This window comes from Betta splendens, chromosome 9 (assembly GCF_900634795.4).
Source record: "Betta splendens chromosome 9, fBetSpl5.4, whole genome shotgun sequence".
Taxonomy (NCBI): domain Eukaryota; kingdom Metazoa; phylum Chordata; class Actinopteri; order Anabantiformes; family Osphronemidae; genus Betta; species Betta splendens.
The window spans coordinates 1,842,869-1,858,069 of record NC_040889.2 but is presented as its reverse complement, the minus strand read 5'-3'; the positions used below and the strand labels follow the sequence as shown (position 1 = coordinate 1,858,069).

At 36.7% G+C, this 15,201-nt stretch overlaps 1 protein-coding gene across 3 annotated transcripts; it reads left to right on the top strand.

Moving 5' to 3' along the window:
* The first annotated feature begins 315 nt into the window (after positions 1-315).
* Positions 316-15,170, top strand: il17ra1a (interleukin 17 receptor A1a). Of its 3 annotated transcripts, XM_029160798.3 has the most exons (11): positions 316-565; positions 1,502-1,526; positions 1,807-1,953; positions 2,510-2,631; positions 4,768-4,894; positions 7,942-7,989; positions 8,086-8,246; positions 8,959-9,033; positions 9,186-9,255; positions 12,462-12,578; positions 12,733-15,170. In XM_029160798.3, the coding sequence occupies exons 1-11, from the start codon at positions 470-472 to the stop codon at positions 14,163-14,165; spliced, it is 2,421 nt and encodes an 806-aa protein (XP_029016631.1). In that variant the 5' UTR covers positions 316-469; the 3' UTR covers positions 14,166-15,170. The 3 variants fall into 3 exon arrangements, with proteins under 3 accessions (XP_029016631.1, XP_029016632.1, XP_029016633.1); XM_029160799.3 differs by lacking the exons at positions 7,942-7,989; positions 8,086-8,246; positions 8,959-9,033; positions 9,186-9,255; XM_029160800.3 differs by lacking the exons at positions 7,942-7,989; positions 8,086-8,246; positions 8,959-9,033; positions 9,186-9,255; positions 12,462-12,578.
* The last annotated feature ends 31 nt before the right edge of the window (positions 15,171-15,201 follow it).

Below are 15,201 nucleotides of genomic sequence, written 5' to 3'. Positions count from 1 at the left end.
GCTGTTTTGGTTATGTAATTTTATTTGAAAACCCTGAACAGAGAAAACATGGCCTCAGTTTTACTTGACAGAAACTGTCCTGTTTCAAAATCACAACACTTATTGTTGCTCTATAAATTTGGTAAATAATAAAATTAATTAATAATTTCAAAAACTGCTTTTGGCTAAGATTGTTGATGATGTTTTTTTTAAATGCCCGTTAATAGTAGGGATAATGTCAATAATCCTAAACATAGGTGGACCCAAAAGAACAGTTGTCTGTATTCCTATGTGTCCTGAATGCAGCACGGAGTGACTTACAGTAAACAAAGCAGCTAATTTCCATAGGAATCAGGAAGTTTTGACATTAATCAACAACACGCGAACGTCGAGAACTTTCCGTTTAGCGACTCTAACTCTTTGAATGTTTTATACTTAGTAGAAGGCAGAGCATTCATGGACTGAAGCGGTGCTAAAGTTTTATCTCAGAATGTCTTTTTCTCGAGCAGTTCTGATGTTACTTTGTATATCGCTGTCGTCAGCGGTACACGTTTTAACGCGGCTTCCTCTCCAGTGCTCTCAACAGGTAAGTGAACTTGCACCTGACTCCAAGCGAACAACATGCACTTATATATGCTAGGATAGTGGCATATATTAGTTAATATTACAATTAGTTTATATCTCGTGTTTTCATGTATATCACATTAGCGGCGATGGGAACAATGGAGTCGCATAACAGTTGATAGATTACATTAACACGGATCTATTCTATAACTTCTCATTTACTTACTTTAAAATTTCCTGATTCTACTTTATCATTTTGGACACATTGTTAGCTGCTGTGGTTTGAAAAGAATAGGAAAACGTGGCCTATATAGTCTTCATTTAGATTTTAAGTAGCGGTAAATTATCTGTCGCATTCTTTAATGGTTCAGTTGTGTTGTAACAACTTAATTATCTAGCTAAGCCATTTATCTGTTTACTAAAATTATCAATATCATAATAATAATAAAACAATATTTTGTGTGGTTTAAAGCAATTCTTTATATGGATTCTGTTATTTGTGAGAATTCACATGTTGGGATGATTATTGTAAACATAAAAGGGGTCTAATTATATACAACAATAATGAAATAACTTAATCAGAATCAGAAATCAGAATCAGTGAACAACATGACATGGTAATAGTACAACATACAACATGACATGGTGACAGTACAGCATACACCATGACATGGTACTTGGATAGTGCAATTAAGGATAAATTAAAATGAAGTTATCAAAAGACTATATACAGTCTGCCTAATGTTTATAGGGCAGATTTGTAGATAATTTTACTAAATACTTTGGATTGTACTTTCCAGTAAATGTATGACATAAGCTATATTGCATACAAGTATACTGCAGAGGTATACCATGTGGTCTATGTTATTTCAAAATGGGCCTGTTGTTTTTAAATGTTCTTTTAAACACTTAGCATGGTTATTGAAAAACTGCTAACGCTCTTATTTTATTTTCCCAGGTTTTAGGATGTACTGTCATCACAAGTGAGTCAGTGTTACTTTTCTTTACACTTATTTCTGTATTATTTTAAGCCTGTATGAATACATAAAGAGACGATTTATTTAGTACACTCCATCATATTGTGCAGCCAAACTTATGTAGAAAAGAAAAAGCATTAATTAATTGAAGTCAAAGACTTGTGACAAGAGCAGTTATCATCAGAAAATAAAGGTATTTTTATACTAAACCTATAAAAGAAATATAACAAATACAGTTTGCAGAAACATCAGGTTTTACATGTTGTGTGTAAATGTTTCTGAGCAGGTAACTGTATGGACAGAGGTTGGCTGGTGTCACACAATTACACTCCCAGTGGTCCAGAGAATCTGCAGGTGTCTTGGGACATCAAAGAGGATCAGACAGGACAATTATTCACTGTTCTGGTTGCCAACTGGACAATAAAAGATGAAGGTGAGTCACAACATTAAAAACTTGTCAGATACAACTTGTTGGCCCAGCCTTCATTATCATGGATTCAGTGAGAAGGTCTATGCCTTTTTAACACATACAATAGGTCTAGCGCCTTGTTCACTTTCCACCCAAACATGTTTAAATACATCCTGGGCGATCACATAAGCCGATAGTCAGCCACAATGCAGCAGGACCACTTGATCACTTAGCCAATAAAACAAATGAGAGAGGGCAGAGTGCCTGTAACTTGCTGCTGCTCGAGTAGCTCCATCCTCATATATTATCACAATGTTACATATTTACATCACTAACAATCAGTATATCTGTGTTTGCTTTTGTTTTTATTTCTGATTTGTTTCAGATTGTATTTTAGAGTCACTAATGCTATACTAAATGTAAACAATGCTACCAACGAATTTTGCAGAAAGGTTTACAGGAGGAAAGCTAATAACTAAACTCTGGCATTATGGTCATGTGACACCAGGTTGTACAACAAAATCTTCTTGAAGTTGAAAAAGAGAGATGTGAAAAAGAAAGTGTACGTGTGTCTTCTCAGGCAGTATATTCTACCTAAAGGCTACTGAGCTTCAAGTTCTGGTGGAGTCAACAAATCAAAACCTGTGCGTTCGATATTCTTTCAAAGACAAACTTGGAATGAGAAATCCATCAGGGAAAAAGGTGAGTAAATAGTCTGCACTTACTGTATATAGTCAGTAAGTGTAGACATTTTAAAATTAGAGGAGACATTAATCTATTCACTGAATACAAGTCTGGGGAAGGTAAGTCTTGCGCGCTCTGCTTAGACTGCTGTCTAGGCCCAACTAGGCCCGGATAAGCAGTTGAAAGTGGTTGGATAGATGGATTAGCACAGTTAGTAATTACAATTATTACACAGATGATTAGTATAACAGCCTAATCAAGTCTAGAGACAAAATATGAACAATTCACCTTAACAGTAGAAGCATGTATACTAACTTCAATAATACCAAACAGCCTGTAGTGGCGATTTTCTCACAAACAAATTTAAATGGCCACTGAGGAGCCATAGGCTGGGTGATTACGCGGCAACTGAACAATCAAAAGAAAACACTGCAATGTCCAGTCCAAAATACTGTATGCGGGTGATTTATTGTTCCAACAAACAAACAATTTGTGGTGGTTTCTTATTGCTTGCGTTCGTGTCTTGTGGTTGCTGTCCGTTTCTTATTCCTTTGCCATTTTCTGTCCTTCTGTTTCTCTGTCTCAGATTCTCTGTCTGTCTTTCCTTTGCATTTTCCAATTCTCAGGCTCTGGTAAAAACTGTTTGCCATCCCAGGCTCCCACCTGGCTCCTTAACCCGTCCCTATATAGCCGGCCAATAACTAAAACAAAACAATTAGTGGAAAACAATCATAAAACATAAATAGCTCCTGCACAGCCTTTCACTATAATTGTAATATCAGCAACCTGGATGAATAGTGAGAACTTTGAAATTGAAGGATATGAGATGGTCTGTAAGGGCAGAGAAAATAAGAATGGAGGTGGGGTGGCTCTGTTGGTAGACAAGAATTTAAAATACGGTAAAATAAGGTGGGGGAAAAAATGACACATCACCTAGAATGTACAGTATAACTACAGGGTTAAGAAAAGGAAAAAACATTATAGTGAGCTGCATATATAGAACACCAGGTTCCAATATAAATGTAAGGATTTACAAGAATAAATCAAAAAGCAATGTTTATCTGGGGGAATTTTAATGCTGCTCTACTTAATCTGAATAAGCACAAATTGACTGAAAAATACTGTACTTTGTACAGTGTAGGTTTATATGCCAAATTCACCAGATCAAGCTGGATCACTTCATATGGCGCAACATTAATTGACAACATATTTACAAACAATATAAATAATATATATGTCTGAGTGGATTACTAATAAATTACATTAGTGACCACTTACCAGTATTTACAGCATGTGAAAGCTATTAGAAAAAAAGGGTATGGACAATGAATTAAGCATGAGGACAGAGGAATCTACAGCTACATTAATGAGAATTGTTGGCACAGGACTGGGATTTAACCTACAAAGAAAAATATATTGATAAAGCATATAATGAATGATATTTAAATCACTCTATGAAAAAGACTTCCCAATTAAAAAATATGGCAAAAAGAAAAGTTACGAAGAAAAGCCATAGATATCTAAAGGTTTAGAGCAGGGGGGTAAAACTCATTTTAGCTCAGGGGCCACATGGAGGAAAATCTACTCCCAAGTGGGGAATATACATAAAAAAGATTCCTCACTCGCCCGATTTTAGCTTGGAGCAGTCTTATTCCTACAAGCTCGGGTCCTCTACCAGAGGCTTGGGAACTTGAGGGTCCTGCACAGTATCTTAGTTGTTCCTAGGATGCACTCTTCTGAACAGAGATCTCAGATGTTGTTCCTGGGATCTGCTGGAGCCACTCTCCCAGTTTAGGAGTTACAGTCCCCAGTGTTCCTATAACCACAGGTACCACTTGTGCCTTCGTCCTTCACATCTTCTCTAACTCTTCTTTTAGCCCTTGGTACTTCTAGATCTTTTCGTCCTTGTGGCCAAAGCTGTAGTGATATAGTAGATGTAGCAATCCCAGGTGATAGCAACATCCTGAAAATCTCACATCAAGCATGTTCAGAATAAACTGTCAAAAAGTATTTCAATTACAGCCAAAGTAAAACACTTTTTGAACCAGAATTCACTCCACACACTGCATTGCTCAATGATTTTGCCATATTTAAACTATTGTGTTGGGACCTGGGGACACACTACGAACATAATACAACCTTTTGTGTTTTCAGTGGTCATTTTCAGCTGCCATGGTGGTTTTGGACCCAGGTCAGAATTACAGTATCTCTGTCGTCAACATACCAAAACCAGAGATGGGCCACAGCACTTATGACGTCCGTGGTCTTGTTGCTGTTCCTGGTGAGTGAGATGGAATGAGAACAGTGAACCTTTATTGAACATAATCTATCTCATTTTTTATTATTTAATTTATTAAACTGCAGGTTCTTCTAATTTTAGCCTGTTTTACTGTACTCTGTCTCCTATGTGTAATGTTTATGCCGCTGGGAGGCATTTGTGGGCTGTTGGCAAAGGGCTTACCATTTACAGTGGGGCAAAAAAGTATTTTGTCAGCCACCAATTGCGCAAGTACTTCCACTTGAAAAGATGAGAGGGGCCTCTAATTTTTATGACAGGTATACCTCAACTATGAGAGACATAATGACATAATGAGGAAAAAAAATGTTTGAATTTTAAAGAATTTATTTGCAAATCATTGTGGGAAAAAAAAATTTGGTCACCTACAAAAAAGCAAGATTTCTGGCTCTCACAGATCTGTCACTTCTTTAAGAAACTCCTCTGTCCTCTACTCGTTACCTGTATTAATGGCACCTGTTTAAACTTGTTATAAGTGTAAAAGACACCTGTCCATAACCTCAAACAGTCACACTCCAAACTGCACTATGGCCAAGATCAAGGAGCTATCGAAGGACACCAGAAACAAAACTGTTGACCTGCACCGGGTTGGGATGAGTTTACAATAGGCAAGCAGCTTGGTGTGAAGAAATCAGTGAGAGCAATTATCTAGAAGACCACTGATGATTTCCCTCTATGTGGGGCTCCAGGCAAGATCTCAACCCGTGGGGTTAAAATGATCACAAGAACTGTGAGCAAAAATTCCAGAAGCACACAGGGGGACCTAGTGAACGACCTGCAGAGACATGGGACCACTAACAAAGTAACAAAGGCTACCATCAATAACACACTACACCACCAGGGACATCCTGCAGTGCAAGACATGGCCCCCTGTCTAAGACAATACATGCGCAGGCCCATCTGAAGTCTGCTAGACAGCATTTAGAGGATCCAGAAGAGGATTGGGAGAATGTTATACGGTCAGATGAAAGAAAAGTAGAACTGTCTGGTAAAAACTCAGCTCGTCGTGTTTGAAGGAGAAGGAATTCTAAGTTACATCCAAAGAACACCATATCTACAGTGCATAGGGGTGGAAACATTTTTTTTGTTATTATTTATTTAAACATGTAAAAGCTGTTTATATACCAACACACATAATTTCACATATATGCAACAAAATGCTAATCTGTCCCCTTAAATCATATCCCCCATCTCTTTCTTTGAATATTTTTTTTAATTCCACCAGGTAACACATTGTTCCTGGCTTTATACATGGATGCAACAATCTTGTGTTCCACTAGATCAAAAAATGTTAACAATTTAGACTGTATAAAAGCTACATTGGTGTGATCCCTATATCCTTTCTTATACACAATTCCTAACGCTCTTTTTTGTAATATATACAATGGTTGAAATTTTCAAAGCCATAGTTTAAGTATCTGGTTCGGATGCCTCCTGGACGCGTCCCTCAGGAGGTGTTTCGGGCATGTCCCACCGGTAGGAGGCCCTGAGGAAGACCCAGGACACGCTGGAGAGACTATGTCTCTCGGTTGGCCTGGGAATGCCTTGGGGTCCCACGGGAAGAGCTGGAGGAAGTGTCCAGGGAGAGGGAAGTCTGGAACTCTCTGCTCAGACTGCTTAGGGCCCCAGCCCTGGATAAGTGGTTGAAAATTAATGGATGAATGGATAAATAATAAAAAAGCAGTCAAAAGCTGAAATCAAAAAAGTTTAGAGCTTAGTTAGTAGCACTAAAATTTTAGTGGTCTTATTTTGAAATGATTTACAGGAGGCTTGTAACCAGTAATTACTTTATTGTAAAATAGAGTCATTACCGATTCACAAGTAACCATTCAAAAGCAGAAATTATGCTATTAAAACTAAAAATTTGGATTGGTGCTTTTGTTTTGAAAAGATAATGAGGCAGGTAATTTCTAAACATTAAAATGGTCTTATTAACTAGTTTGGAATGGGGCTTTTATTTTGAAAGGGTTTGGAGGACATGTGTGTGAACTCCCTGCGCTTTGAGGCATATACAGACTTAAGTATAGGTCTGAGGGCTTAACTAGACAGATCATTAGAAAGAAGATAAGTATGACTTTGAATGAGTGAAAAAATTATATCCATATCTTAAAAACTATGACTGTAGTGTTGAGTTAAAAAGAAAAATTCTGTCTTAAAAAACATTCCTTCACACTCTCACTAGCTGACGCAATACACAGTAATGGAAAAGCTGATGATTTACCAAAATCCACCCAATATTTAAACTGCTATAGATCAACAACTAAAACCGAAACAACAGATTAATAGTTGAATAGTTGAAGATTGTTTTGTAGTTTAAATGCCGACTGTAGCCTAAAGTATTCTGAAGTAGTTAAAGCTGAAAGAAGAAAAAGCTGAAGAGGATTTGAAAATGGTTTTCCATTCATTTCAATTGGGAAAGTTTTATGAAAAAAGCTTAATAACTTGAAAAATATGAAAGATATGAATATTAAAAATGGAAGCACACTTCTCCTTAAAAAGCTGAATGTTTTGATATTTGAATAGTTTCTGTACCTGAAAGTATGCAGGAAAACGTTAGATGCAGAAAAACGTAATAATAATAATAATAATAATAATAATAATGATAATGATAATAAAAATAATAATAATAAAGATTTGACAGTACAGTAAATGCTTTTCAGCATTCACTGCGATAAAGATTAAAAAACAATACAGTGACTAAGCACACACAATAGACAAAAACAAGAAAGCACAAACCTTGGCCCGCAACAGACAGCGTATAGGATAACACGGATAACAAACTGACAAAGACCGGACTCAAACTAGGAATTTAAAACTTACTGAACAGGTAAACTAGATTACACAAATTGCAAACAGGAAGCTCAAACAGGAAGTCACATGATGTCAGATCAAGACAAGACAAAAAGAACGCTACCTAAAACCAAGCTCCTCCAGCAGACCAGAGGGCCGAATTACAACAGGAATAGCATATAACCAGAATAAACATTTGAGTTAGGTGCAAATATATAAAAATTTATTTATTTTTTATTCAGATTGTCGACATCCTGAAATAAAGATGACCCAATTTTGCAAAGAGAGAGGTGAGTAAGAATGTGTCATATATAAAATGTATATAGAATGTGTCATATATAAAATGGTGATTTATATGACCATGCTAATATGTTGTTGTGATGTAGGAAGTCTGTGGGAGCCAAACATCACTTTGAATGTGATCACTGCAGTCAGGAGGAAATCTACCGTTGTTGTCAGCTTCAGTCCTCATCACCTGTGTGAAAAATATTTAGTTATCCTTAGATGCTTTATTCCTACACATTCAGAGAGCCATACCTTACACAAGGTAAGGTGACATCAAATGTTCTCATATTTAAAAAATACTAAGTAGGTTGTTACACACAGGAAGGAAATGCATTCACATTCTTCCTGAATATATTAATAATATAGAATATAGAGAATATAATAACAATAACAACAACAACAACAATAATAATAATAATAATAATAATAATAATAATAATGTTCTATATATAATACGATTATATTAGAATGTCACAATGTGACTGTCATGAGTCACAGGGTTTTGTACATTAACCTAGTTTTTACCCCATTTTATGCTCTGGTTTTGTCTTTTTTTCAGTTCTAGAAATTGTCCTACAGACTTCGTCTGACCTTTACCTGGGCTGTACCTAACATTACAAAGTCATATTTATAGAATATTTCATGAATTTCTATTAAGTTTATCTATTAAGTTTAGTTATTTTACAGCTTGTTCAGCCAGTGTTACTACCAAACAGGTTTCCTTTTTTCCTGTTTGGTTTCTCTTGTGCCATATTGGATCCAAACGTTCACTTTTCCTCAGACATGAGTGTGACGGCGTGTTTCTTTACAATATTTTACCTCTTTCCACCTGTATTATAAGGATGGACACAGGTCATTCTTATGTACATTTTTCTTGCATTATTACATTTGCAAGTTATAGAGTTATAACCAACAGCATTTTAGTACTTAAATGCAGTACAGTAATAATAAAATGATGCAATTGAAATTTCCAGGTTAATCAGACAACCCAGGATGTAACATTCAACATTGACCAATGGCCAAAATCCTGCTGCATATTTGAAGCTGAGGTACAACTTTTTAAAGTATCCTGTACCTGCTGAGTCATGTTAATGTTTCACACTGTAATAATAAGCTATTGTTATCTGATGTATGATTGTGCAGTCTCTATAATTACTCTGAAGTTTTATGTTAATTTAAATAACTTCATTCTACACTGCAGATAAATCCTTTCTTCCAACAATGTGGCAATGACTGCACCCGAGAAAGAAAAACTCTGAATATTTGCACTGGTATGTTTAATAATTAATTAAATATTGTATGTAATATTATATATTATATATTGCAATGCAATATTGCAAAATGTATAGGATAGGAATTATTTTTACTCTTTACTGACATGTGCACATAGAGAACAATGTTTTAGAGATCTTTAGATGGTATCGCTGTGGGTTGTGGTGGGCTGAAATAATTTATACTATAATAAAAATAAGTTTAGGAATTTTTGAAAGTCACAATTTAACAGCACTGTCATAAAGCTACATTTAGGCTAAATGTGGACAAATACACACCTGTCAGTCAAATCAGTCAATTTGAAGGATTATTCAATTTACGATTTAGGGGCACTGCCAGCAGTTTTGGATAAAATTGAAGATGGGCCATCTACCTCACCCATTCTGCAAACTAAGCTACATAGATATCCAAAATCTTTTTCTGCAGTTTAGTCATAGTACTGACCTCTGCTTTTATTATTGTTTTTAGCACAATGTATTAGCATTCAGTCAGATAACAATTGCTTAGCTAGCAACATAATTTTCAGGTATTGTTATTTTTTGCAGGCAAAGCAAAACACAAAAAACCCCACAGTGTGTTGATGGTCAAAAATGGCCACAATGAGATTAAGCTGTTCCTGAAGATTTATTTTGGGTTTTTTTGCACTGTTAACTACATAAATGTTAACTTGAATCAGTTTTTGTATTAAGTATAAAATAAAATTTAATTTTAATAATTTACCATTTAAATGCCAGTTTGTTTCCATAATGGACACTATAGCTATTTATTAGTTGTTTCAAGAGTAGCAGGATGTGCAAACAAGTGGTCTTTACAGGCAAAGGTTCTGCAGCTGGAGCATGTGGTCGTTGTTCTTCTGCTATGGCTGCATGGTTCACACCCTCTCCTCAAATTTCTGGAGAGCTATGGATCATGCCTTGATTCAGACTAGACCAGCAACAATGGGCTGTGGGGCTTGGGCTGGTTCAGACTTCTGTATCTTGGCAACAATGGCATAAGCAGTTGTTGAATGTGGGGTTCAAGGCTGCCTTGCAAATGCTGGGGTCACCAGCATGTGGCCCAGCTTTTCCAGGGACACCCTACTTTGATAGGATTCTCAAACAGAATAGATTGACTTTCACAGGACGAAGGTACTGTATTCAGAGACATCCAGGGGATTGTAGAAAAGCAACTGTGTCTGCATTTTCTTTGACAACTGTAGCAGCAGCCTTGTCAAGGTTATCCACACCCCCTTGATTCACATATTGTAGTGCAGGATTGCTTAAGGCTTCCTCTTTACCCCTTCACAGGATTAGAATTCTAGTTCCTTATGCTTTGTGCTCAAAAGAAGAACATCTTTCTGTTGTGTAGGATACCACTATGGTAGTTTTGATGAAGGCAAAGACAAATGACGGAATCTGACTCTGTTGCAGCTCAAAGTGCTGGGGAATCAGCTTTGGTCTGTTACATACAGTACTGAGAGACAAACTAGACTAAGAGAAGGACCCAAATGCAACGACCGACAGATGGGACTGATGAGAAACGAGTTTTAATAAATTAACAGTAGACATAGAGAGAAATACAAAACTAAAGTCACTGCTAAGCAGAGACACAAATAAATGTAAACATGAATCTAAATAGTAACAAGAATTAAAAATCACTAAGGTAGCAGTATACACTCAAACTAAACCACTAATCTAAACAAAGAACACAAAGACACAAAACAGATTCACAGCACGAGCAAACAAACCTGGACGAGGACTTAACAGAACCACGAGGCACAAGTGAACACGGGTGACATCCATGTAACATTCACAACGAATCAACAATGACTGAACTCAAACTAGGAACTTAAATACTAAATACACAGGTGGAAATAATGGTCCTAATTACAAGACAGGAAACAACATCAACCATAAGACAAAAACTCAATGCGCCCACAGCAGGCCAAAGGAGTGAACCGTAACATGGTCTGTCTTAGTATTTGTATTGTATTTGTTTGTATTGAGGTGTGTAAGGGCTTTTGTGTTGTTCTGTCTGGCTTGTTTATGAAAACAACTAACCTATAGATGCTAGGTGCTCATCACGTGCACCAAAGCCAGGTTTGCCTGGGAAACTCACAGCTCAAAACCTTGCACGTGACTAGAGTTGAGCATATGACAACTCTGTCTCGCAAATACATATTAGTGTTGAAATTTCACACAAATCATGACTGACGTGATCACAGACAAAAAATTGACATTCATTGGCAGCATAGGAATGCAAACCTGGATCATCGAACATTCCTATTGAACTAAGAAACTCGTAACTTATTGCTCCCGTGACCAAAATTGTGCAAAATATGTCATTTTGTACAAAACTAATTGTTTCAAGTGTTAATGTTAGAATCTAAATTGATATGTAAATTGATATCTAAATTAATTTTTTACTGTAAATAATAAGGAAATAACTTAATAATAGGAAATGAGGAACTTGTATAAATGCAAGAAACAAAGGCAAAGTAGGCAATGTAGCGCTAATAAACAAACCTTTTTTTTAATTGTCAGCCCTTATTCTCTCTCTTTGCTTTGTTGGACATTTCTTATTTTGGACAGATTTATGCTATGTTGACCACGAGGACATTGCTGCTTTGACCATTTTACGACCTGATAATCTCACTCAGTAGCGAATGTATGGGATACAAATGAACAGACAGAACCATGCAGTAAATGGGAGGGAAGTGTAAAGAGGTAATTTGACTGGAGAGGCAGAAATAAGACATAATTTAGTTTTATTTGTAATTCTCTGCTAGATAAATGTTACTATCTAATATATTACTGGTTATAATGTTATTATCAATAAAGCTGGTCTCTGGGGGTCCCCAAAGTTTTTGGGCCCTTAGAACCGTCCTAACTTTCCCCCTTTACAGCGCCTGTGCCTTGATTTGCAGACGATTAGTAAAAGATATCAAGCAGAAGAAAACTATTGGCTTGCTGGTGAAAACTAAAATAAAATAAACTAAAATATAAAATACAAAAAGGAAAAGTAACCATCAAAGAATCAGCTTATTCTTTAAGTTTAACAATATATACTTATACAGACAATCAAGGCAAGGTCAAGGCAGTACTCATACTGTTCCGAACAACTTTTCTGTGAACAGAAAAGAAAAGTTTAGAAATACATTTTGGGAAAGAACTAGGACACCTACTGCAGCACAGATAATTATTGCACTTGTTTTTATTTTTCACAGCAAATCCAACAAATACGCCAGATGTATCATTTCACACATATACATTTGCTGCATTTGGAGTATTGCTTACATTTGTTGTCACAGCAGCTGTTATATGTGTCATCTGCAGGAAACCAGGTTAGTCACATGGATAATGCAATTTGTTTCTTTCTACTAAATTTCAGTTTCTAATAAAGTTTTTGTCATTAAAGTAACATTTACTATGTGTTTTACTTAGAGTAATATAATTAATTTTAATTCTGATTACATCTATCCTCTTCTTTACATCTAGGCAAAAATAAAGTTGTAGACGATTTGGGAGTTGGTATTCCAGTGCAGCAGCCTAATCGACACCCCACAGTTCTGGTCATCTACTCCCACGACCACTACCTCTACAGGGACATAGTGCTAAAGCTCTGTGCTTTCCTCCAGGCCAAGTGTGGGACCAAGGTGCTGGTAGATTTGCTAGACTCTACTTCAGTTAACATGGTGGGTCGTGTCGGTTGGCTTGAAAGGCAACGGCAACAACTCAAAAATCCGTCAGATAAAATCCTGGTGCTGTGCTCGCAAGGTGTTCAGGCAAAGTGGAGAGCCATTTGTGGGCATGATCGAGTAACACTAAAAGAGGACCTTCTCTCCCCCACAGATGACATGCTCACCCCCTTTCTTAACCTTTTTCTACCTGACATGCACCAGGCAGGCACTTTGGGCAAGTATGTGGTGGCTTACTTTGACGACATCAGCACTGAAGAAGATGTGCCATCAGTCTTTGACATTGCAGTCAAATACAAGCTAATGAAACATTTTGAGGAGCTGTACTTCCGCATTGCAGGCATTGAAAAGTATCAGCCAGGTCAGGTCAACCACATCAAGGGCATTGGTGGGGAAGAATATTTTAACTGTCCCTCAGGCAGAGCCCTGAAGAATGCTATTGAAGCCTTCCAAGCTTACCAGTTGAAAAATCCAGATTGGTTTGAAAAGGAGTGTGTGAACAGTGAGGAGGAGATCATGGCCACAAACAACCTTCTCATTGACCAGCTGCAGTACCCTCCAGCCTTTCAGTGTGTTCCTCTAATCAAAAATGGCCTTCCCATCTACATCCATGAGGTAGACATGCCTGAAAATACAAACAGTGTACTTGAACTGACACCTGAAGTAAACCTGGAGAACCAGCTGTCATTGATGGCAGAAGTTATAGCAGTAAACCATGATTGTAAACAACAGTATCCATCAAACCTGGATCAAGTGTTATCAAATGTATTGATTCCCAGTCCACAATCTGTTTACACAGCTAAACCTATTTTCATCAAGCCACAGAAACCAAGTCAAAACCAACTATCTCTCGAGAAAGAACTGTTTGGCCAAATTCCCACTGACGATGATGAAGAGGATTCACTGCTGCCCATGAGACAACTCTCTACTCAGTCAGATCTAAGAAGCCCTGTCATACAGAACACTCTGAATTGCTCCTGTTCTTACATTCACAGTGAATACTTACCTCCACCTGAGATTAACCACTTTCAGCCTGTGGAGATGGAGGAGGAGGGTGTACTGGAACCAAGTGAGAAGGGTCAAAGCAGTGGATCTGATCAAGGCTACAGCTCCAAAGTTTCCTCACAGCATGAATCCCCATTTAAGGAGGATCCACTTGTAGCTTTGGCAAAACTACAGAAGGAACTCTTTCAGCAGGATCTCAGATACTCAGGACTTGGTCCTGATGACTAGACTGATGCACAGTCTAGTAATATAATCAACAACTTTGCTGAGACGTGCAAGAGAACTTGTGCGTTTGTATATGGGTGACTTTTTCTATAATAACCAATTCACTTATTACATGTTTTATTTTAAACTACTAAACATTTACACATATATCAGTCCAATGATACGTGTCTTCTGAAGTTTGTTTCCCTCATTTAGTATTTTTTCATAATAATATTCTACATTATAACATTTTGTATGTGTTCCTGAAGTTGTTGTCCACCATGTCATTGTGGGGGAACTCCCTGTCCTGCTGGTGTCATCAGTAGTTGCTTCAGGTGCAGGTAATGGGAGTGAGAAATATGTATGTTTTAGGTTATTGTTACCAGGCTTTTCGAAAATGACCTTCTTTTTGGGAATTTGTCAATTGTCCATGAAATTAAAACAACAATGTGAGCTATTTGAAGGGCAGTGATCAATAGCGACATGGGACAGCAATCGTGAAAAGAGCTCTAATTGAAAACAAGGTTTTAAAGATTTTTTTCTTTTTACAGTAACTTGTTTTGTTGAAAAGGAGACAATATTTTCTGAAACTGTACATTTTGTAAGCACAAAAAATGAAAGTGTATTTATTGACTCTGAGTTTGTCTATAATTCTTAATTCTCTCTTATATAAATAGCTAATTAGTTATATTATTAGCAGTTGTATGTATTTAAAAATGCTTCTTGTGTACCAACTGTGTGCACTTATGGTCACCGGCTATCGAACTGCAACTGTATGAACCTATGGTTAAGTTTCATCACCCACACATAATAGATTTATTATCACAATAACATAATGTGACAATTGCTAAAAGACCCAATCGAACTATTGTCTGACAACAAGATATAAGACTTTAAATCTTTAATCTTTAAAAAAATTAATGTTTTGATTTTTGCATTCATGTTTTTCTCATTTACACTGCACTTCCTGGAAGTTTTTTTGTCTCACATTTACCGTGCTAATAAAATAAAGAACCCTGATTTAAGCTATATACTGTATGTTCCTCAAATTTATTTCATG

Excerpts from the sequence above, each read along its gene's own strand:
- il17ra1a (XM_029160798.3), top strand. The coding sequence starts at position 470 with ATGTCTTTTTCTCGAGCAGTTCTGATGTTACTTTGTATATCGCTGTCG. Across the intron at positions 1,527-1,806 it reads AGGATGTACTGTCATCACAA|GTAACTGTATGGACAGAGGT; the intron begins GTGAGTCAGTGT and ends GTTTCTGAGCAG. Across the intron at positions 8,247-8,958 it reads AGAGCCATACCTTACACAAG|GTTAATCAGACAACCCAGGA; the intron begins GTAAGGTGACAT and ends TGAAATTTCCAG.